Source organism: Bufo gargarizans, chromosome 5 (assembly GCF_014858855.1).
Source record: "Bufo gargarizans isolate SCDJY-AF-19 chromosome 5, ASM1485885v1, whole genome shotgun sequence".
Classification (NCBI taxonomy): Eukaryota; Metazoa; Chordata; class Amphibia; order Anura; family Bufonidae; genus Bufo; species Bufo gargarizans.
In genome coordinates this window covers 12892171-12917593 of record NC_058084.1, presented here as the reverse complement: position 1 = coordinate 12917593, position 25423 = coordinate 12892171, and the positions used below count along the sequence as shown (strand labels likewise).

General features: G+C 48.7%; 1 protein-coding gene across 1 annotated transcript in view; it reads left to right on the top strand.

Annotated features, from left to right (window-relative positions):
• COL22A1 (collagen type XXII alpha 1 chain) overlaps nt 1–25423 on the top strand; it is a 305779-nt gene that overhangs the window by 149615 nt on the left and 130741 nt on the right. Inside the window, exons 17-22 of the mRNA XM_044294919.1 lie at nt 13202–13255; nt 13410–13463; nt 13982–14026; nt 14488–14517; nt 15464–15517; nt 16089–16142. Of these exons, the coding sequence (XP_044150854.1) occupies nt 13202–13255; nt 13410–13463; nt 13982–14026; nt 14488–14517; nt 15464–15517; nt 16089–16142 (291 nt within the window). The remainder of the gene's footprint in view (nt 1–13201; nt 13256–13409; nt 13464–13981; nt 14027–14487; nt 14518–15463; nt 15518–16088; nt 16143–25423) is intronic.

The following is a 25423-nucleotide window of genomic DNA, read 5'->3' as shown; positions in this document are numbered from 1 at the left end:
AGAGGAGGTGGCCCAGGAGGAGGAGGAGGAGGAGGAAGAGGGGTCATTTTTAGCACTTTCAGGCCAGTCTCTTCGAAGTGACTCAGAGGGAGGTTTTTGGCAACAGCAGAGGCCAGGTACAAGTGTGGCCAGCCAGGGCCCACTACTGGAGGACAAAGGAGGACTAAGGTTGAGGAGGAGGTGGAGGAGGATGAGGATGAAGCATGGTCACAGCGGGGTGGCACCCAACGCAGCTCGGGTCCATCACTGGTGCGTGGCTGGGGGGAAAGGCAGGACGATGACGATACGCCTCCCACAGAGGACAGCTTGTCCTTACCTCTGGGAAGCCTGGCACACATGAGCGACTACATGCTGCAGTGCCTGCGCAACGACAGCAGAGTTGCCCACATTTTAACCTGTGCGGACTACTGGGTTGCCACCCTGCTGGATCCACGCTACAAAGACAATGTGCCCACCTTACTTCCTGCACTGGAGCGTGATAGGAAGATGCGCGAGTACAAGCGCACGTTGGTAGACGCGCTACTGAGAGCATTCCCAAATGTCACAGGGGAACAAGTGGAAGCCCAAGGCCAAGGCAGAGGAAGAGCAAGAGGTCGCCAAGGCAGCTGTGTCAATGCCAGCTCCTCTGAGGGCAGGGTTAGCATGGCAGAGATGTGGAAAACTTTTGTCAACACGCCACAGCTAACTGCACCACCACCTGATACGCAACGTGTTAGCAGGAGGCAACATTTCACTAACATGGTGGAACAGTACATGTGCACACCCCTCCACGTACTGACTGATGGTTCGGCCCCATTCAACTTCTGGGTCTCTAAATTGTCCACGTGGCCAGAGCTAGCCTTTTATGCCTTGGAGGTGCTGGCCTGCCCGGCGGCCAGCGTTTTGTCTGAACGTGTATTCAGCACGGCAGGGGGCGTCATTACAGACAAACGCAGCCGCCTGTCTACAGCCAATGTGGACAAGCTGACGTTCATAAAAATGAACCAGGCATGGATCCCACAGGATCTGTCCGTCCCTTGTCCAGATTAGACATTAACTACCTCCCCTTAACCATATATTATTGGACTCCAGGGCACTTCCTCATTCAATCCTATTTTTATTTTCATTTTACCATTATATTGCGAGGCTACCCAAAGTTGAATGAACCTCTCCTCTGTCTGGGTGCCGGGGCCTAAATATATGCCAATGGACTGTTCCAATGTTGGGTGACGTGAAGCCTGATTCTCTGCTATGACATGCAGACTGATTCTCTGCTGACATGAAGCCAGATCCTCTGTTACGGGACCTCTCTCCTCTGCCTGGGTGCTGGGCCTAAATTTATGAAAATGGACTCTTACAGTGGTGGGTGACGTGAAGCCTGATTCTCTGCTGACATGAAGCCAGATTGTCTGTTACGGGACCTCTCTCCTCTGCCTGGGTGCTGGGCCTAAATATATGCCAATGGACTGTTGCAGTGGTGGCTGACGTGAAGCCTCATTCTCTGCTATGACATGCAGACTAATTCTCTGCTGACATGAAGCCAGATTGTCTGTTACGGGACCTCTCTCCTCTGCCTGGGTGCTGGGCCTAAATTTATGACAATGGACTGTTGCAGTGGTGGGTGACGTGAAGCCTTATTCTCTGCTATGACATGCAGACTGATTCTCTGCTGACATGAAGCCAGATTGTCTGTTACGGGACCTCTCTCCTCTGCCTTGGTGCTGGGCCTAAATTTATGACAATGGACTGTTGCAGTGGTGGGTGACGTGAAGCCTCATTCTCTGCTATGACATGCAGACTGATTCTCTGCTGACATGAAGCCAGATTGTCTGTTACGGGACCTCTCTCCTCTGCCTGTGTGTGTGCTGGGCCTAAATTTATGACAATGGACTGTTGCAGTGGTGGGTGACGTGAAGCCTGATTCTCTGCTATGACATGCAGACTGATTCTCTGCTGACATGAAGCCAGATTGTCTGTTACGGGACCTCTCTCCTCTGCCTGGGTGCTGGGCCTAAATATATGCCAATGGACTGTTGCAGTGGTGGCTGACGTGAAGCCTCATTCTCTGCTATGACATGCAGACTGATTCTCTGCTGACATGAAGCCAGATTGTCTGTTACGGGACCTCTCTCCTCTGCCTGGGTGCTGGGCCTAAATATATGCCAATGGACTGTTACAGTGGTGGGTGACGTGAAGCCTGATTCTCTGCTATGACATGCAGACTGATTCTCTGCTGACATGAAGCCAGATTCTCTGTTACGGGACCTCTCTCCTCTGCCTGGGTTCCGGGGCCTAAATATCTGAGAATGGACTGTTCCAGTGGTGGGTGACGGGAAGCCAGATTCTCTGCTATGGGACCTCTCTCCAATTGATTTTGGTTAATTTTTATTTATTTAATTTTTATTTTATTTCATTTCCCTATCCACATTTGTTTGCAGGGGATTTACCTACATGTTGCTGCCTTTTGCAGCCCTCTAGCCCTTTCCTGGGCTGTTTTACAGCCTTTTTAGTGCCGAAAAGTTCGGGTCCCCAATGACTTCAATGGGGTTCGGGACGAAGTTCGGATCGGGTTCGGATCCCGAACCCGAACATTTTCGGGAAGTTCGGCCGAACTTCTCGAACCCGAACATCCAGGTGTTCGCTCAACTCTACTGAGGGGTCATTACCTGGTCCAGCTTAATTGCAGAGATATTATTCTGAAAGTTGTGGTTCTGCCACATCCACACGTCCTAGTGTACCAACTACCTCAGGTCCCAGTAGCCGCCAGAATTTACAGCGATATATGGTGGGGCCCAATGCCGTTCTAAGGATGGTAAGGCCTGAGCAGGTACAGGCATTAGTCAATTGGGTGGCCGACAGTGGATCCAGCACGTTCACATTATCTCCCACCCAGTCTTCTGCAGAAAGCGCACAGATGGCGCCTGAAAACCAACCCCATCAGTCTGTCACATCACCCCCATGCATACCAGGGAAACTGTCTCAGCCTCAAGTTATGCAGCAGTCTCTTATGCTGTTTGAAGACTCCGCTGGCAGGGTTTCCCAAGGGCATCCACCTAGCCCTTCCCCAGCGGTGAAAGACATAGAATGCACTGACGCACAACCACTTATGTTTCCTGATGATGAGGACATGGGAATACCACCTCAGCATGTCTCTGATGATGACGAAACACAGGTGCCAACTGCTGCGTCTTTCTGCAGTGTGCAGACTGAACAGGAGGTCAGGGATCAAGACTGGGTGGAAGACGATGCAGGGGACGATGAGGTCCTAGACCCCACATGGAATGAAGGTCGTGCCACTGACTTTCACAGTTCGGAGGAAGAGGCAGTGGTGAGACCGAGCCAACAGCGTAGCAAAAGAGGGAGCCTGCTACTGACCGCCGCCATCTGGGACCGAGCACCCCAAAGGCAGCTTCAAGGAGTTCCCTGGCATGGCACTTCTTCAAACAATGTGCTGACGACAAGACCCGAGTGGTTTGCACGCTGTGCCATCAGAGCCTGAAGCGAGGCATTAACGTTCTGAACCTGAGCACAACCTGCATGACCAGGCACCTGCATGCAAAGCATGAACTGCAGTGGAGTAAACACCTTAAAACCAAGGAAGTCACTCAGGCTCCCCATGCTACCTCTTCTGCTGCTGCCGCCTCGGCCTCTTCTGCTGCTGCCGCCTCGGCCTCTTCCTCCGCCTCTGGAGGAACGTTGGCACCTGCCGCCCAGCAAACAGGGGATGTACCACCAACACCACCACCACCTCCGTCACCAAGCATCTCAATCATGTCACACGGCAGCGTTCAGCTCTCCATCTCACAAACATTTGATAGAAAGCGTAAATTCCCACCTAGCCACCCTCGATCCCTGGCCCTGAATGCCAGCATTTCTAAACTACTGGCCTATGAAATGCTGTCATTTAGGCTGGTGGACACAGACAGCTTCAAACAGCTCATGTCGCTTGCTGTCCCACAGTATGTTGTTCCCAGCCGCCACTACTTCTCAAAGAGAGCCGTGCCTTCCCTGCACAACCAAGTATCCGATAAAATCAAGTGTGCACTGCGCAACGCCATCTGTGGCAAGGTCCACCTAACCACAGATACGTGGACCAGTAAGCACGGCCAGGGACGCTATATCTCCCTAACTGCACACTGGGTAAATGTAGTGGCAGCTGGGCCCCAGGTGGAGAGCTGTTTGGCGCACGTCCTTCCGCCGCCAAGGATCGCAGGGCAACATTCTTTGCCTCCTGTTGCCACCTCCTCCTTCTCGGCTTCCTCCTCCTCTTCTTCCACCTGCTCATCCAGTCAGCCACACACCTTCACCACCAACTTCAGCACAGCCCGGGGTAAACGTCAGCAGGCCATTCTGAAACTCATATGTTTGGGGGACAGGCCCCACACCGCACAGGAGTTGTGGCGGGGTATAGAACAACAGACCGACGAGTGGTTGCTGCCGGTGAGCCTCAAGCCCGGCCTAGTGGTGTGTGATAATGGGCGAAATCTCGTTGCAGCTCTTGGACTAGCCAATTTGACGCACATCCCTTGCTTGGCGCATGTGCTGAATTTGGTGGTGCAGAAGTTCATACACAACTACCCCGACATGTCAGAGCTGCTGCATAAAGTGCGGGCCGTCTGTTCCCGCTTCCGGCGTTCACATCCTGCTGCTGCTCGCCTGTCTGCGCTTCAGCGTAACTTCGGCCTTCCTGCTCACCGCCTCATATGCGACGTGCCCACCAGGTGGAACTCCACCTTGCACATGCTGGACAGACTGTGCGAGCAGCAGCAGGCCATAGTGGAGTTTCAGCTGCAGCATGCACGGGTCAGTCGCACTGCGGAACAGCACCACTTCACCACCAATGACTGGGCCTCCATGCGAGACCTGTGTGCCCTGTTGCGCTGTTTCGAGTACTCCACCAACATGGCCAGTGGCGATGACGCCGTTATCAGCGTTACAATACCACTTCTATGTCTCCTTGAGAAAACACTTAGGGCGATGATGCAAGAGGAGGTGGCCCAGGAGGAGGAGGAGGAGGAGGAAGAGGGGTCATTTTTAGCACTTTCAGGCCAGTCTCTTCGAAGTGACTCAGAGGGAGGTTTTTGGCAACAGCAGAGGCCAGGTACAAGTGTGGCCAGCCAGGGCCCACTACTGGAGGACAAAGGAGGACTAAGGTTGAGGAGGAGGTGGAGGAGGATGAGGATGAAGCATGGTCACAGCGGGGTGGCACCCAACGCAGCTCGGGTCCATCACTGGTGCGTGGCTGGGGGGAAAGGCAGGACGATGACGATACGCCTCCCACAGAGGACAGCTTGTCCTTACCTCTGGGAAGCCTGGCACACATGAGCGACTACATGCTGCAGTGCCTGCGCAACGACAGCAGAGTTGCCCACATTTTAACCTGTGCGGACTACTGGGTTGCCACCCTGCTGGATCCACGCTACAAAGACAATGTGCCCACCTTACTTCCTGCACTGGAGCGTGATAGGAAGATGCGCGAGTACAAGCGCACGTTGGTAGACGCGCTACTGAGAGCATTCCCAAATGTCACAGGGGAACAAGTGGAAGCCCAAGGCCAAGGCAGAGGAAGAGCAAGAGGTCGCCAAGGCAGCTGTGTCAATGCCAGCTCCTCTGAGGGCAGGGTTAGCATGGCAGAGATGTGGAAAACTTTTGTCAACACGCCACAGCTAACTGCACCACCACCTGATACGCAACGTGTTAGCAGGAGGCAACATTTCACTAACATGGTGGAACAGTACATGTGCACACCCCTCCACGTACTGACTGATGGTTCGGCCCCATTCAACTTCTGGGTCTCTAAATTGTCCACGTGGCCAGAGCTAGCCTTTTATGCCTTGGAGGTGCTGGCCTGCCCGGCAGCCAGCGTTTTGTCTGAACGTGTATTCAGCACGGCAGGGGGCGTCATTACAGACAAACGCAGCCGCCTGTCTACAGCCAATGTGGACAAGCTGACGTTCATAAAAATGAACCAGGCATGGATCCCACAGGATCTGTCCGTCCCTTGTCTAGATTAGACATTAACTACCTCCCCTTAACCATATATTATTGGACTCCAGGGCACTTCCTCATTCAATCCTATTTTTATTTTCATTTTACCATTATATTGCGAGGCTACCCAAAGTTGAATGAACCTCTCCTCTGTCTGGGTGCCGGGGCCTAAATATATGCCAATGGACTGTTCCAATGTTGGGTGACGTGAAGCCTGATTCTCTGCTATGACATGCAGACAGATTCTCTGCTGACATGAAGCCAGATCCTCTGTTACGGGACCTCTCTCCTCTGCCTGGGTGCTGGGCCTAAATTTATGAAAATGGACTCTTACAGTGGTGGGTGACGTGAAGCCTGATTCTCTGCTGACATGAAGCCAGATTGTCTGTTACGGGACCTCTCTCCTCTGCCTGGGTGCTGGGCCTAAATATATGCCAATGGACTGTTGCAGTGGTGGCTGACGTGAAGCCTCATTCTCTGCTATGACATGCAGACTAATTCTCTGCTGACATGAAGCCAGATTGTCTGTTACGGGACCTCTCTCCTCTGCCTGGGTGCTGGGCCTAAATTTATGACAATGGACTGTTGCAGTGGTGGGTGACGTGAAGCCTTATTCTCTGCTATGACATGCAGACTGATTCTCTGCTGACATGAAGCCAGATTGTCTGTTACGGGACCTCTCTCCTCTGCCTTGGTGCTGGGCCTAAATTTATGACAATGGACTGTTGCAGTGGTGGGTGACGTGAAGCCTCATTCTCTGCTATGACATGCAGACTGATTCTCTGCTGACATGAAGCCAGATTGTCTGTTACGGGACCTCTCTCCTCTGCCTGTGTGTGTGCTGGGCCTAAATTTATGACAATGGACTGTTGCAGTGGTGGGTGACGTGAAGCCTGATTCTCTGCTATGACATGCAGACTAATTCTCTGCTGACATGAAGCCAGATTGTCTGTTACGGGACCTCTCTCCTCTGCCTGGGTGCTGGGCCTAAATATATGCCAATGGACTGTTGCAGTGGTGGCTGACGTGAAGCCTCATTCTCTGCTATGACATGCAGACTGATTCTCTGCTGACATGAAGCCAGATTGTCTGTTACGGGACCTCTCTCCTCTGCCTGGGTGCTGGGCCTAAATATATGCCAATGGACTGTTACAGTGGTGGGTGACGTGAAGCCTGATTCTCTGCTATGACATGCAGACTGATTCTCTGCTGACATGAAGCCAGATTCTCTGTTACGGGACCTCTCTCCTCTGCCTGGGTTCCGGGGCCTAAATATCTGAGAATGGACTGTTCCAGTGGTGGGTGACGGGAAGCCAGATTCTCTGCTATGGGACCTCTCTCCAATTGATTTTGGTTAATTTTTATTTATTTAATTTTTATTTTAATTCATTTCCCTATCCACATTTGTTTGCAGGGGATTTACCTACATGTTGCTGCCTTTTGCAGCCCTCTAGCCCTTTTCTGGGCTGTTTTACAGCCTTTTTAGTGCCGAAAAGTTCGGGTCCCCAATGACTTCAATGGGGTTCGGGACGAAGTTCGGATCGGGTTCGGATCCCGAACCCGAACATTTTCGGGAAGTTCGGCCGAACTTCTCGAACCCGAACATCCAGGTGTTCGCTCAACTCTACTGAGGGGTCATTACCTGGTCCAGCTTAATTGCAGAGATATTATTCTGAAAGTTGTGGTGATGGGGTCCCTTTAAAATTAGTGCCCTACAGATGTGGTGGAGCTAACGACACATATGCGCTTTTTTACCAGAGTGTTTATACCAGCTATTTAATGTTAAAGGAGTCTCCCAAGAGTGACCTACCGTCAGGATAGCTCATCAATATCTGATCAATTGGGGTCTGACTCCCAACATCCCCGCCAATTAGCACCTTGAAGAGGCCATGGCTCTCAGGTAATTGTAGTGTCCTCTTCTGGTGACATCACGTTCATCGGTGGCATGGCCTGTGGATGGGCTTGGTCTGCAATACCAAGCATAGCCACTAGGCGATGTATGGCGCTATTCTTGGTATGCTGTGATGATGCTGCCTGCCCCTTCAAAAAGCTGATCAGTGGCTGGATGTCAGACCCACACCAATCAGAAATTGAAAACCTATGCTGAGGATTGGTGATCAATAGTCAACTACCGGAAAACCTCTTTAAAGTAACACTGCAATACAATGCCCACACAATACCGCCATACAATGCCTAATAAGTGAAGAGCATAATAGAAAAGAACCTGATCATCAATGATAGTGAAGGTTTATATGCTCCACTTTCAGGTGAGAGTTCAGTCCTTGAGGCCGGAAAAACCTACCACAATATCCTGACTCATTGAGTTAACAGACACTTTTCAATGGGAAATTCAGCGCTGCTACATCTGCACAGTGTAATTGCTCTCATGATGAGCTGGGTGCATACAGTGATTCACATAAGTTCATTGCCCGCTCTTGTCGTTTCCTTTATTTCAAATACAATAATAGAATTACAGCGTCCTTATGAAATATCAATAATCCATTAACTTCTGGCGTCCTGATCTTACGAGGACGCTGATCCGTTCAGTAAATTGCTACGAACTCATTCTAGAAGTAACAGAAGAAATGGCTACCACAGCCGTTCCAGGGTGGCGCTAATTCAGATGTCGGAAAAGCGACTCCGAGCTTCAATCACTATTCTGACGATCTGCAAGACACCTCGAAGGAAGAGTGCAAGAAAGATGGACGGGCTGGAAGGAGAAATGTATTTCCTTTAATTGCGCTATCACACATCGCTGGGGTCGGGAATTAGATTTTGCCTTTGATACATTGAGAATGGAGCCTTGACATCCGCGACATATTGCGTTTGTCACTTTGTGTGACTTCACCTGGCAGAAAGAATTCAGTTGGCATTTAACCCTTTTCTGGATACACAACTTTTAATGCAACCACTGACAGCAGGCAATGGGGTGGGAGGGGGCTATACCTGGCACTAGGGGCATTGTGGCTGGATTTTGTTGATAGTATTGGGATAAAACAGTGTGGATGGCACTGCAAGTGAAGGATACGCTGTGGCTGGCACTGTGTGTGGAGGTTACGCTGTGGCTGGCACTGTATGTGAAGGTTACGCTGTGGCTGGCACTGTATGTAAAGGTTACGCTGTGGCTGGCACTGTATGTGAAGGTTACGCTGTGGCTGGCACTGTATGCGAAGGTTACACTGTGGCTGGCACTGTATGCGAAGGTTACACATGGCTGGCACTGTATGTGAAGGTTACGCTGTGGCTGGCACTGTATCTGAAGGTTACGCTGTGGCTGGCACTGTATGTGAAGGTTACGCTGTGGCTGGCACTGTATCTGAAGGTTACGCTGTGGCTGGCACTGTATGTGAAGTTTTCACATGGCTGGCACTGTATGTGAAGGATACGCTGTGACTGGCACTGTATGTGAAGGTTATGCTGTGACTGGCACTGTATGTGAAGGTTATGCTGTGGCTGGCACTGTATGTGGAGGTTACGCTGTGGCTGGCACTGTATGTGAAGGTTATGCTGTGACTGGCACTGTATGTGAAGACTATGCTGTGGCTGGCACTGTATGTGGAGATTAAACATGGCTGGCACTGTATGTGAATGTTACGCTGTGGCTTGCACTGTATGTGGAGTTTACACATGGCTGGCACTGTATGCGAACTTTACGCTGTGGATGGTACTATACATGGAGGTTACTCTGTGGTTGGCACTGTATGTGAAGGTTACACTGTGGCTGACACTGCATGCGGGGGTTATGCTGTGGCTGGCACTGTATGTGGAGGTTACGCTGTGGCTGGCACTGTATGTGAAGGTTACGCTGTGGCTGGCACTGTATGTGAAGGTTACGCTGTGGCTGGCACTGTATGTGAAGGTTACACTGTGGCTGGCACTGTATGCGAAGGTTACACATGGCTGGCACTGTATGTGAAGGTTATGCTGTGGCTGGCACTGTATGTGAAGGTTACGCTGTGGCTGGCACTGTATGTGAAGGTTACGCTGTGGCTGGCACTGTATGTGAAGGTTATGCTGTGGCTGGCACTGTATGTGAAGTTTTCACATGGCTGGCACAGTATGTGAAGTTTTCACATAGCTGGCACTGTATGTGAAGGATACGCTGTGACTGGCACTGTATGTGAAGGTTATGCTGTGGCTGGCACTGTATGTGGAGGTTACGCTGTGGCTGGCACTGTATGTGAAGTTTTCACATGGCTGGCACTGTATGTGAAGGCTATGCTGTGGCTGGCACTGTATGTGGAGATTAAATATGGCTGGTACTGTATGTGAAGGTTACGCTGTGGCTTGCACTGTATGTGGAGTTTACACATGGCTGGCACTGTATGCAAACTTTACGCTGTGGATGGTACTATACAAGGAGGTTACTCTGTGGTTGGCACTGTATGTGAAGGTTATGGTGTGTCTGGCACTGTATGGGAAGTTTACAGTGTGGCTGTCACTGTATGTGGAGGTTACACTGTGGCTGACACTGCATGTGGGGGTTATGCTGTGGCTGGCACTGTATGTGGAGGTTACACATGGCTGTCACTGTATGTGGAGGTTACACTGTGGCTGACACTGCATGTGGGGGTTATGCTGTGGCTGGCACTGTATGTGGAGGTTACGCTGTGGCTGGCACTGTATGTGGAGGTTATGCTGTGGCTGGCACTGTATGTGAAGGTTACACTGTGGCTGGCAATGCATGTAGGGGTTACACTGTGGCTGGCACTGTATGTGGAGGTTAGGCTGTGGCTGGCACTGCATATGTGGGTTACACTGTGGCTGGCACTGTATGTGGAGGTTACACTGTGGCTGGCACTGCATGTGGGGGTTACACTGTGGCCGGCACTGTATGTGGGGGTTAGGCTGTGGCTGGCACTGCATATGAGGGTTACACTGTGGCTTGCACTGTATGTGGAGGTTACACTGTGGCTGGCACTGCATGTGGGGGTTACACTGTGGCTGGTACTGTATGTGGAGGATACACTGTGGCTGGCACTGCATGTGGGGGTTTCACTGTGGCTGGTACTGTATGTGGAGGATACACTGTGGCTGGCACAGTATGTGAAGGTTATGCTGTGGCTGGCATTGCATGTGGGGGTTACACTGTGGCTGGCACTGTATGTGGAGGTTACGCTGTGGCTGGCACTGCATGTGGGGATGTAAGCCGTGTACCGGGATGGGCTCCCCAGGATACAGTGAAGTCAAGAACGAGGAAAGCAACTCCAACACCAGCTTTTGCCAAAACAGAATTTTACTAACACGTGGTAATAAACACAACCGCAAATGCTGAGAACATACAATACATTTACATACACCCAGCCCGAAGGCTGAGACCTCTGTGTTGCACAGCACGGCACCCTCTGATGGATGCTGGAGGAAATTTTGCGGTAATTTACCTACTGGTGGGCACAACTAAAACTGCCTTGCCATACCTATTATTACCCTGAAGCAAACACAAACAATTATTTGGGTGCTTAGCACGGGCTAGCCTGCGGTGCAGCACAACAGTTTACAATCTTACTGCACTCTATAGTATTCCCCCTCCGATAACTATTCCGGTAGCATGTGCCTAAGTATTACTCATGAGCAAAACGCTGAACTGAATTGAGTTTGTGGGGGTGTTTATCAGCTCTCAAATGTGCAATGTCCCTTTAATTAATGGAGTCCTTGTAGTAACAGTAGCAACACTTTAGGCCTCACACAAAGCAGAGACCCTAACTAGCTAACTACAGGCCTGGTCTCAGTCTCTAGGCGCCAACACTGCAGTGAAGTGCGTGCACAATCTTACCGACCCGGGTCAGCTCTTTATCCGCTGATAACTCTGAGCCGAACAACCAGTCTCTCCAGAAAACATGAGGTTCCGCAGGGTATGCAACTTTATTCCTCAGCTCTTATCAGCCTTCCCGGAAACAATCCTCTTTCCCCTGGACAGGATCTGAGTCTTGGATAATGATCAAGATCACTCAGCTGCACCTCTGGTCACTGAGGGGTCCTCTCACTCCTGGATCCATCAGATCTTCTAAGATGGCTGGTGCTTATTCTAGCAAGCTCTCAAACCCCACCTCCTTTGAATATTCAAATATCTGCAGTCTATTAGCTGTGTTTAAGAAACAGCGGCATCTTGTGGCCAAACAGCAGACTATCGGTCCTGATCATTTAACTTAATCCACACACAAACAGTGTTCAAACAATAAGAGCTGTTTCTCAATCTCACAGGGGTTACACTGTGGCTGGCACTGTATGTGGAGGTGACACTTCCGGTGCTGTATTTGTATCATGCAATAGGCTCTGTAATCCTTCTAATCTATTTGTCTAAGGTCTTCCCACCTGAGGGTGGTTCTCAGTTTTCTGCTACTTCCTTTCTCTCATACCCCCAAACTCATATTGATATCAACCCTTGTCCATTATTTTGCAGGGTCATACAAGTGGTTTCAGATTTACGCCCTTCAGCCATGTCTGTTTTTTGGCGCTTGTAGAAGAACGCGTCCGCTCGGAAGCACAAAGCCTTTCCAGCATCCTGGAGGCTTAATTAATAATGAAGTTGATTGAATATTTTTATAGTGTGCCCAGAACTCATTCATTATATATTCAGAAAATATATAAACAACATGCAAATCCAATTCCATGAGGCATAATTCAATTTCATGTAACTGGAAATGCGCAGCCCTGGTGATCTGGCATCGTAGGCTGGTAACTATTTGATGTATCATCAGGGCTTGCTATCTTCAGATGAGGACATCTGACCCGTGTCCTGATAAAACTAGATGGGATAGGATACACTTAGGGGCACAAAGAGATGAATTCCGCCCCCCCCCCCCCCCCCCCCGACTTCTTATAACGAGGCTTGGCTGCGGGGAATGTGTCATATGATCACTTCCAGATGTACTGAGTGGCTATGAGGGTTTCCTTAGAGGGGAGGTGCCAATGTAGTAAGCTAGTTTACAGTCCTTTTATTGGTAGAAGGGGCACTTAGTGGTCACCCACTAGTTCAACTTAAAAAAAAAAAAAAATTGTAAAATATCCTCATGTAACAAGGCTCTGATTACAGACACCCTTTATATTTCATAAGTGTATCCATAGGTGAAGAGGCAGCAGTTGCATTTGGGCTCTGGTGGCTGAGCAGGGGCAAAAAGTCACCAGTATTCTTAACGGCACATATTGGGGGGTGTTACATATTTTGCGTTGGGGTCCAGCAGCTTCAAGTTGTATGATTGTATCCATCAATGCTCATCCTGTTTCTATTTTCTAGGGTGACAGAGGTATTGACGGATTTCCTGGAAAGCCGGGTCTAGAAGGAAAGGAGGTGAGTGATGGTACCCTTCGCTAATAAATGAATGTCTTCAATAAGTATTGTATTATAATTTTAGATAATTGTTTATGGTAATTTAATCATTTTCCAATAATAAATATATGAACCAATGGAGATCACTCACCTTTGATTATTTTCTCTATTACAGGGAGTAAAAGGCAGCATTGGATTACCAGGTCTGAAAGGGCTGAAAGGAGAAAGGGTGAGTTTGGACCCCATGGCGGTGCCACTTCTACTCAGAGACATTTTCCTGTCTCTATTGAATGGATAATGTAATTTTTGTTATATATAGTTAGTGTTTTTCTAAGCCAGCTGGTCAAATTGTTAGACAGCAGACTGTTGGGTGCCCAGCAGTCACAGGGGACCCTGGAGAGAAGGCAGAGGTAGTTTTCACAGTTTCTGTGCATAACATCACTTTCTCCATTGGTCCTGGTGGTCACTGACTGATCACGTGATCGCCGGATATTAGCTGTTGGGTCTAACTATAAGTGAAAAAAAATATATATATATTTTTTTTTTAAGACTGTTGAATGGTAAATTTATATATCGGGGTGGTGGGATGTATCATGAGGCAATATTGTAACTCAGGAATTTAGGAAATTTTATTAATATTTAACTTTTTCTAACTTTTTTAGTTATTTTATTTTAGAGGCAAATACTCTTTAATTGGATGTAATGATAAACATGCAATATTATAATTTTTTTAATTTTTTTTAATAGGGTGTAAAGGGTGAAGGAGGACCACCAGGATTACCCGGAAGTGTTGTAAGGGCATTATTAATTCTTAACACTTTTTTAGCAATGTTTTGAGATAATAATAAGTCCTCTTATTTATTGTATTCACTCTATTCGAACTAGGACTCTTTAAAATATACCTTTTATTATTTATCCTTAAAATATATGCCCCATGTTGGTGGCTGATAACATACAGAAGTGCAGACCTAAGGCAGGCTACTTAATACTACATATACAGTATATATATATATATATATATATATATATAGTACAGTGGTGCTATATGTGTAGTATTAAGTAGCCTGCCTTAGGTCTGCACTTCTGTATGTTATCAGCCACCAACATGGGGCATATATTTTAAGGATAAATAATAAAAGGTATATTTCAAAGGGTCTTAGCATTATTAATTATTATTTTTCACTCAGAATGAGAAGAAATTTTTAATAAATGAGAAATGGATTTATGTAAAATTGCTGCTTGTTGCATTGCAGGTACAGATGGAGGGACTTAAGGGAGAACAGGTGAGATATCCGTTATATACTTTATTATTAGTATATTTTTCTTAAATTTTTTAATAATATATATTTTTTATTTATTTATGTTTTCTTCAGGTGGACTTAGCTAAACAAATATTAACAACTTAGCAATGCTGCAGATATATTTAACCCTTTCCTGATGCAACGATTTTCCATTTTGTTCATTAACGTTTTTTTACTCCCGGCATTCCAGGACTCATAACTTTTTATTTTTCCTTTCACATAGCCATATGAGGGCTTGTTTTTTTGCAGGACAAGTTGGACTTTCTAATGGGCACCATTTAATATTGCATACGATGTTGTGGGAAACATAAAAAAATTCTAAATTGAGCAGAATTGAAAAAAAATAAAAATAAAATCCCTATATGTTAAAACTGTCCTGTTGCCTTCATTTTGCAAGCTGATAAAATTCAACAATACCACATATTTATAGATTTTCTAAAAAAAAACAAAAAAACACAGGGACACTCACCCTGTGAATCGAGGTGCAATCATTGGTACCTCTGCACCTCAAAATTGTATAATTTCACTGCTAGTCTTTTCAAAAGAAACCGTCTATTCAAGACCCTATTGTTCACTTTTAAATGAATAGAGTGGGGTCCCCATCCCGGACTCTTCAGGCAGAGCAGCTACGAACAGTGTCTCTTGCTTTGGAGGACCTGTGCATACATTACATGGATGGCCTATTCATTTCATTGGAAACTGTGTAATGCTTTGCTTCCCCTGTGGTGGCGCTGCAATCAAATTCAACTCATGTTGTCAAATTCACAAATAGATTGAAGCTGGTCCCAGCAGTACCGTGCTCTCATCAGTCTATCATCTGACGATCCTTTTAAAGAGGACATGCCCTTTAAGCTTTTTAATGTGACATTATTCAATACATGAATATGAATTATAAATACCCAATCAATGTTTCTTCTTCTTTTTACAGGGAATCCCCGGGCCACGTGGCCCCCACGGTCTTGCTGGGCCACCTGGACCACCAGTAAGTCTCTCCTCAGCGATAAGAGGAACAATAAAAAAATAAAATAAATAACATTGAATGGAGAGCAAACTGCGCATGAATGATATGCTCTCCGTTCACTTCGGAGCCCTGCTCTGGAGGTAGGAGCAGAGACCCACACCGATAATTCATTGACGGCATATCCTAGTGGTGTGCCACACAGTAAATGTCCCAGATGTAACAACTCCACTATGTTTATGGTGGGCATCCCGGTATAATGGTGGCGCTCTGTAGTCGAATCAATAGCCGTTACATAGAAATGTTCTTCCTTACCTTTCCTCTTATCTTGATAAATTTTGAGATGTGTGGGATAAGATAAGCAGCTTTTTTTTTATAAAAAATAAAAACACTAAGCAATGCAGGCATGGATATCGGGGGAGAGTCAGGAGGAATAGCAGTGAGCTAATAGCTATGTAAGATGTTTCTCTACCTTAAGATGTCTACCATTATTATGCACATGCGTGGCAGAGATCCAAAGGTCAGGCTTGGATTTCTGCTGCAGAAATACATTTCTAACAAACTGAAAAAATAAAATAAAAAAATCTCCTTTCAGGGGCCTGAGGGACCCAAAGGCAGCCCTGGTCTTCCTGGACTTTTAGGACAAAGGGTGAGTACAACTCATATGTGAGGTTCCTAGTAGACTATGAAATATTTATGTGATGTCTACATATGTAATGTCATGGCTGGGGATTGAGCAGGGCCCTCACGCCTGATGTAGATGAGGCCCAACTAGAAATGGTGAAGCAACAAGAACTTACTGTTGGACACGACGTGTACACCACAGCCACCAGTTTGATATGCACAGTCTTCTCCATAGAGGGAGCAGTTCATAGAAAAGTCCTTTCACAATGGTGACCATCTTGGCAAAGCTTGTATCTCCTTATGGTGCTCCCAGGGACTATTTGTATCGACCTCTTAAAGGGTATCTTTCACCAGTTTTAAACTGGTTACAGAGACCCTGATTTGGAGTAGAATGGAGTAGCTCCAGTAGGATGGAGTCTACTTAATGTAATGATTGCTCTCCAGAGCCCTCACATTCACGAGCTCCCGGCTTCCCTGATCAGATCCAGATTGGCAGCTTTCTCCCTATACATAATATAGGAAGAAATCATGTCAATCATCTGCAGGAGGAGCTGTAGCTGATAAACATCAGGAATCCAGTGCTCTGGTCCCATTGGATCTCCCCACCACAGAAAGCAACTGAACAAACTAAAGTTTTACCCTGCATTTGAATCTGGGTCTGTGTCACCAGTTTATGCTGCCCTCAAACCTAAGCCCAGATTCTCTTTAAGATCTACACCAGAAACCAGAGTTGTTCCCCACAGCTTCTCAGTTCCTCAGCCAGGAATGTTATCTATTGAGTTATGATGCCCATAGCACCAGCTCTTTACAGTCACCACTGCAACACACAACTGGACTTTACAGCTCCCAATACAGGAGACTATGTGATGCCCAACCAACTGTTTCATAGGAAGGCTGTCCCTTAATATAGAATTCCTGGCACAAGGTCCAGATGAGGAATGCACCCCATGCATGTTCACATATTTATAGACCATTCACCTTGTAAGTCTCCACCAATCATGGCATCAGCGACTGGACTTTTCCCAGTGCCATATTGGTTGGGCATGGCCAAATGCCCTAGAGAACCATTAAGTGAGTTGAGAAGTAAAACACTAATAAAGGACAATAACAACTACACGCCCCAAAATAACCAGTCGGCAAGTGACGATAGGTAAAACTAGGGGTGTAGCTAAAGGCTCATGTGCCCTGGTGCAAGAGTTCAGCTGTGGCCCCCCTTCGCTCAGCGCTGGTGCACCTAGCTTTTATGCTGCCCAAGGCAAATATTAAAATGCCCTTCCCCCTTCCCTCAAGTCCTATTATTAAAGGGGTTGTCCTCTTTTTACTACTGATGACCTATCCTCCAGGATAGGTCACCAATATCAGATCAGCAGGGGTCCTCCGGCACCCTCGACGATCAGCTGTTTTAAGAGAGGGCAGCGCTTATATGAGAGCTGCTTTCACTGTTCTGTTCACCTGCTTGCCGTATCATTTGCAATGATGAGCAGGTAAACAGACCAAAGAAGGCAGCACTCATAAAAAAAAAAAATAATAATCCTTAAAAGACATACTTGTAAAACATTACTTTGACAGATCGCCTGCCACCCCGACTGGGTGCCTCCATCGAACGATTATCCTAGTGCTCGCCAAGGACCATCAGCACCGCACTCGACACCATAACCACTGCAAACCACATGAACGGCCGCAGCTGGTTCGCTTGTGTCTCACGGTGGGGAGTGGGGGAAACCCCCCACCGTCCGGTGTCAAAGGGTAAAAAGGGTAAAAAGGGTATCAGCCTGGCCAAAAGGAGTAATACGGGAGCAGGTCACCTCCTACAGCGTCCCTAATCCTCTCCCTGACTCCTCACCGTATGAGGGGACCCCGATGGTAGGATGACTCATACTCTGGATTCCTAGAGATCCTAAGTCGCCCTGGTAATTTCTCACCAAGGAGCAGGGAAGAGACGGCCTGTTCATCCCAGTAATTGAGGAACAGGAGTCTCTATCTGAGGCCAGGCTGCAAGGAGAGGGGAACACATACAGCATAAGGAGATGGCAGGTAAGCAAAGCCAATAACACACTTACCTGCCACAGACACACTGACTGGAACCTGTGCACAAGTGCTGCTGTCCACACCAACATTAAAGGACATAGCACACACCACAAACCACACAGGAACCCAGGACAACCATAGCTGCAATAAACATGAGACAGGGGAATCTCTAGTAAACATGACACCAAACACCACCAGACATGTAACACCAAACTAGACATACCAACACCCTGAACATAACCCACTCCATACAAATAGGGACAGGAAGGGAAGGAGACACTGGGATAACATTGATGACCACAAGGGTGGCCCTCACTGGACAGATGGAACACCCTGGACTGGAGCAGAGCTCCAGCACCAACCACAGCTGAAGTACAACTGCAACCAGCCAGCAAGCCACAGGTATATAACAAGCTTGTGGCCACACCCAGGACCCACCATAATCCCCACTAGCTAGAAGATTAACCCCTTGCTCACCAAACTGATCTCAGTATCCAAGCCATAGTATATAAGGAGACCTGGGACCACACCGAACTCACCACTTTGCTCTAGCCAGAGTATTAACCCCACACACACACCACACAGCAGGGAGACACTACTTCAAAGGGTATTGCATACACAGGCAAAAGGCAGCAGGTTGCCGCAGACAACAGCATGCGTGGCCAGCAATTCACGGCACACACAGCAAAACCTGTGACACTGCCACAACATGCCAAAACAGCAATATGTTGCCACCGGCAACAGCAAGCGTGGCAAAAGTGTCACGCGTACATCATAGGCCGTGACAGCTTGACTCTGCTGCAGGAGAGTGATGCCACCCATATCATCTCCTGGGTAACCACACTGCCGCTGGGGAGAGTGGTCGGCTACCTCTTCTCCCTGGAACGCCCTCTGCCGCTGGGTAGTGACCATCTCCACTCCCAGTGATGCTTGCTGCTGAGATGAAGAACCGACAGTCTCCTCTCTGTGTGACATGGGCTGCTGCTGGGGAAAGAGACTGGTTGTCTCTTCTCCCTTTATAACACGCTGCCGCCGGGGATCTGGGCCGGCTGCCCAACATCCCGGCAGGACCGGTAGAGAGACCTCGGTCCCATCTCCACCTGCCGACTGTGGGTCCTCCTATAGTGCCCGGTATGCATCATCCAGCCAGGTCTCCTGCCATACCAGGGTCTCGCGCTCCGACACCCACCCCTTCCGGGGCTGCTCTCCCGGTAGAGGCATTCTTAGCTCCACTCACATCTGCAACCTCTGCTCCTCACTGGGGAGAATCTTGCCTCACTGACACTGCACGTCCTCCAGGGCCGCGTGCCATAAGCCTTTCCAGACTGCATCCCTATAATCCGGGTGATCCTCCTCTTCATCATGGAACGCTGTCCAAGAACTAGCTGATTTCATGCTGCTGTAGCCAGGGGCTCTGTACGAGTACTAGCGTTGCCCTAATTATAAATCCACACATTGCTGATGTCTCTAAGGTGCTGCTCCTCGCACTAGGAAGCAATCCCACTGCTGCCACCAATGTAACAGATCACCTGCCCCCCCCCCCCACCCGACTGGGTGCCTCCGTCGAACGATGCTCCTAGTGCTTGCCATGGACCATCAGCACCGCACTCGACACTATAACCACTGCAAACCCCATGAACCGCTGCAGCTTGGTTTAGGGTTTCGCCGTTCTCCACCCACCCTGGACCCAGGGCCGGGCTCCTGCTTCCAGTGGGTGAACCTCTCCTTAGTCCAGAGAGTGAAACAGGAACAGGAACAGCTCTTACAAGAGCTAGGGATTATACTCTGGAGAGTATAATGATTATAGCAATCCCCAGAGTGTAGTTCTCCAATACCCCAAACATGAGCCCAGACTTTATGAAGGGTAGAACAGGACACTTTAATGCCAGTCAGCACTCACAATATATACAATTCCACTGGCCAGAGGCACACCCCTCTGCCTGTGATACAGTTAACTAAGACAATGGCTAACTCAGTATACATATACAGTTCAAGAGAACTAACAACATAACTTAATCAAACATGAACAGCATGCAAACAGACATCCCCTGTGTCTTAATGAAAGAATAGGGAGAGAGTAGACACATGCAATGGGATTATCTCCTGAGTGTATCAGAGGGTGATCTACTCCTCTACACCGGAGTCGGCTACTTAATCCCATCACTAACACAATAGAACAAAGGGACAAATGAACTAACACATTCCTTGGGACCCTCAGTGCAGAGTTAACCCTTTTTGTGTTGCTGGGTTCACCTCTGCACCTTTAATGGGCAATAGGAACGATATGGTCTATAATACTCCACACATAAATCAGGGTTAATAGTTCCTTGTAACCCCAAGAGACTGAGGAAGGGGGGGGGATCTTCATAGTTCTAGGTCCATAGTCCGTAGGAAGGAGGCTAGCCCTCAGGCCTCTCCAGCAGCCGCAGTGATGGTTCAGTCCGTCACAATACATACAGCGCTACAGAACATACAGGGTCATACAGCCCCACATATGTACCTCTTACATCCAGTGACTTATCTTCTCTGATGTAGACATTCTCTTTCCTCTTCTTATCCTGTCAGACCAGACCGCCATGGTGACTACTTTCAGCCATGCCTCGTCTCTGCAGCATTTAACAGACATCTTACCTTCCTACTTTTCCATCATCCTCCTCACCTTCTCAACACCCCATCCTGCCACCCCCAATACTGTGTCCATTGTGCTCCCCAATACTTTCTGTCAGAAACAGTTCCCCTGAACATACTGGTACCACACAGAAAACCCCCTTTATATCATGCGCTACTACAATAAAATCCCCCCTTCCTTTCAGATCAGACCCCCATATAAAACCCTAAATGAGATCCCCCAATCTCAGACCCAACCCCCTTTAGACCTCTATGTCAAACCCCATATAAGACCCCAGTTTTAGACCTCAGATCAGACCCCGACCCAATATCAGACCTTATATAAGACCCCCATTAGACCTCCAGACCCCCATATAAGACCCCCATTAGACCTCCAGACCCCCATATCAGACCTCTAGAACCACATTAGACCTCCAGACTCCCACTAGACCTCCAGACCCCCAAAGCTGACCCCCATTAGACCTCCAGACCCCCCATATCTGACCCCATTAGACCTCTAGATCCCCGATAAGACCCCCATTAGACCTCCAGACCCCCAATCAAACCCCTATTAGACCTCTGGACCCCCAATCAGACCCCCATTAGATCTCCAGACCCCCAGCCATACCTCTCCAGACCCCCAGTCAGACCTCTCCAGACCCCCCAGTCGGACCTCTCCAGACCCCCAAGTCGGACCTCTCCAGACCCCCCCAGCCATACCTCTCCAGACCCCCAGTCAGACCTCTCCAGACCCCCCAGTCGGACCTCTCCAGACCCCCAAGTCGGACCTCTCCAGACCCCCCCAGCCATACCTCTCCAGACCCCCAGTCAGACCTCTCCAGACACCCCAGTCAGACCTCTCCAGACACCCCAGTCAGACCTCTCCAGACCGCCCAGTCAGACCTCTCCAGACACCCCAGTCAGACCTCTCCAGACCCCCAAGTCAGACCTCTCCAGACCTCCCCAGTCAGACCTCCAGACCCCTCTGTCAAACCTCCAGACCCCCCCATTAGACCACTCCAGACCCCCCAGTCAGACCTCCAGAACCCCAGTCAGACCTCCAGATCCCCATAGACCACTCCAGACCCCCATTAGACCTCTCCAGGCCCCCCAGTGAGACCTCTACAGATACCCCTGTCAAACCTCCAAACCCTCCCAATAGACCACTCCAGACCCCCATAGACTACTCCAGACCCCTATTAGACCTCTCCAGACCCCCAGTGAGACCTTTCCAGACACCCCTGTCAAACCTCCAAACCCCCCATTAGACCTCTACAGACCCCCAGTGAGACCTCTCCAGACCCCCCATTATACCTCCATATCAGGCCTCAGATCAGACTGTAAAATAATAAAGTAACTGCCGCCACTCTCCTCGTCATGGCTGTCGTCTCTTCTCACGGCCCGCGCTGCAGTCACCTGACCTCCTGCAGCGCCGATGCTGCAGGCAGCCAAGACACAGCAGCGCCGGCCCTGAGAAGAGCGAGCAGGAGGAGGGGTAAGTACTGTACAGCGCTCACAGCGCTTCTCTCCCCCTCCTCCTGCAGACTAGTGAGCGCTTCCATTATAGAAGCGCTCACTAGTATTCTCTTTAGAAGTACATTACCACTACCCTCTGGGCCCCCCTGGCTGCCACAGTCATCAACATACATGAGTAGCAACAACCTCAATGAATCATGAGGGGGTCCCTCCATATGAGTGTGGATTCTATCCTTTGGGTATCAATGGAGTTACTGTGGGATCAGAGAAGGCACTGGGGGCTGCCGTCCACTGAGGCATTTTTTAGTTTTTCAGTCCTCTGTTTACCCTAGAAGGAGTGATGCAGCTACTTTTGTTCAGATCATGCAGTATACATATACGTTTTTTTATATGAGTGAACTTTTTCTTTAATACATTAGTGAACCCTTCTGAGAAGCTGCCTCAGGGCCTCTCATTTTGCTTGTTCTCCTTGAAAGAAGAAACTCAGACTACAAATGCCGCCCCCGCTACCCTCACCCTCTGCTTCTCTGTTGTTTTATATGCTGCCAGGGCAAATTAAGGAAGCTGGCCAAGCTCATTGACATGCTAGCTGGATCGATTAGCATCTTTTCCGGCAAACAGTGAAGAACGGCAAAAAAAAGGCAAATTGTCTTGGGATATTTTACATGCCTTGGACAAAAGGAGATTGTTACTGAAAGGCTACAGCTTAACCAAGAAATTGTAGTTATAAACAGGGTTCCATGAACTACTTGCTCCTACCAGTAGATTTCCAGTCCCTCTTTGTCCAAATTGATTGCCAATGCTTATAGCCATAGTCCCTTCACCTCCTCTGCTTGGAGGGTGAGAAGGAGAGATGTGGGTGCACAGTACTGAACTGGTCAGCATCAGGCTATTTACCTTTGTACTTGGTCAGCGCTAGCGGCTCTTCTACTTTTTAGGCCCTGCTGACAAGCTGCCATGCTGTCGTCTTCCCCTCTTTGGGCTTAGATATATGGCTGCTTAGCTGATGGCCCCAATCACTGTCTGTCACACTGGCAGCTCTTCTCCTCTTCAGGCTTTGCTGACCATCTGCCATGCTGACGGCTCTTCTATTCAGCTGTCATGCTTTTGGCTCTTCTCCTCAGGCTCTGCTGACAGATGCCATATTGACAGCTCTTCTCTTAAGGCTCTGCTAAGTGGCTTCCACGATGGAGGTTCTTCTCCTTGGGCTCTTCTGATTAACTGGTGGCTTTTTTCATCTTCAGGTTTTGCTGACCGGCAGACACATGAGCAGCTCTTCGACTCAGTCTCTATTGACCAGCTGCCAAACTGTCTGCTCTTCTCCTCTTCAAGCTCTGCTGACTGGCTGCCATGCTGGCTGCTCTTCTCATCTTCAGGCTCTGCAGACCGGCTGCCATGCTGGATGCTCTTCTCTTCTTAATTTTCTGCTGAGTGTCTGCCCTGCTGGCTTCTCTTCTCATCTTCATGTTCTGCTGAGTGTCTGCCATGCTAGCTGCTCTTCTCCTCTTCAAGCTCTGCAGACCGTCTGCCATGCTGGCTGCTCTTCCCATCTTCAGGTTCTGAGTGTCTGCCAAGCTGGCTGCTCTTCTCATCTTCAGGTTCTGCTGAGTGTCTGCCATGCTGGCTGCTCTTCTCATCTTCTGGCTCTGTTGACTGGCTGCCATGCTGGTTGCTCTTCTCATCTTCAGGTTCTGCTAAGTGTCTGCCATGCTGGCTGCATTTCTCATCTTCTGGCTCTGTTGACTGGCTGCCATGCTGGCTGCTCTTCTCATATTCAGGCTCTGCAGACCGGCTGCCATGCTGGCTGCTCTTCTCATCTTCAGGTTCTGCTGAGTGTCTGCCAAGCTGGCTGCTCTTAGGCTCTTCTCATCTTCAGGTTCTGCTGAGTGTCTGCCCTGCTGGCTTCTCTTCTCATCTTCATGTTCTGCTGAGTGTCTGCCATGCTAGCTGCTCTTCTCCTCTTCAAGATCTGCTGACTGGCTGCCATGCTGGCTTCTCCTCTCATCTTCAGGCTCTGCAGACCGGCTGCCATGCTGGCTGCTCTTCTCATCTTCTGGCTCTGTTGACTGGCTGCCACTCTGGTGGCTCTTCTTCTCTGGCTCTTTTGATCAGCTGTCATGCTGACAGCTCTTCTCCTCGGGCTCTGCTGACTCTGCCCTGATGTTCTCCTCCCAGAAATAAAATCTAGAAGGGTGGAAAAAACTCAAACAATGGTACCATACACACTACGAGCAACCTGAGGATAAAATATCGGATGGGGGCATTGGAGGCATCAAACCTCTAGACCTCAGATCAGAGTCCTATGAATTCAGATCTGAGACAAGGCCACCTAAATAAACCAGACCCCAAATAAATACAGAGCATGTGTTAACAGGGGAATGGCAACTCACACTGGGTTTGACTTGCATGATTAAAATATTAACAATTTAAAATTCAGGAAGGGCGCTGGGGGCAGAGTATGGATCCACTAGGTATTCCCTCCTCAAGTATGTGTGCGCCACTGGCCTGCCACAGATGTCCTACATACTGCCTGCCACAGATCCATCTATGGTACCAGCATAGACAGCTCAAGTGGCCCTATAGGGGGCATCTGTAATAGTATGGGGGCACCTCTGGCTTCAACAACAGGACATTTGTGGCTAGAATTTCACTGTTCCTGCCATAGATGTCTTCCAGCCACAGATAACCCATCGTTGGCCTTACTTTCCAATTCTAGCCACAAATGTCCAGTTGTTGAAGCCAGAGGTGCCCCCATACTATTACAGATGCCCCCTATAGGGCCACTTGAGCTGTCATTGTATTGCAAAGGAATTTCATTTAGAGTTGCAGTGACATTTGGTGCACCACTGCGCGGTATCCATCACCCTCCAAGAACATGCACTAATTACCCTCAGGTCATGTGTTCATTAATGCCTTGTATCAACAGAAACATCTTCACTAATTACGACTCGCCTTCATGGAACGCCCGGCGCTTAACAGATGAACGAATTTCACTGCAGCTATTCGAGTGGAAACCGAATGCAGCCTCTTGTCTTGGACGTTTTTTTTGTAGTCACTTTTATTTTCCTTGCGCGTTTTCCGCTCACTAAGTCATATTTTCGCAGTGGCTGATCTGACGGCTGTTAATGGTGCGTGCCACTTCATTGAGCCTTCGCCTGCTTTTTGGCACTGCGGTAATGAGTGTTATTACGGGAT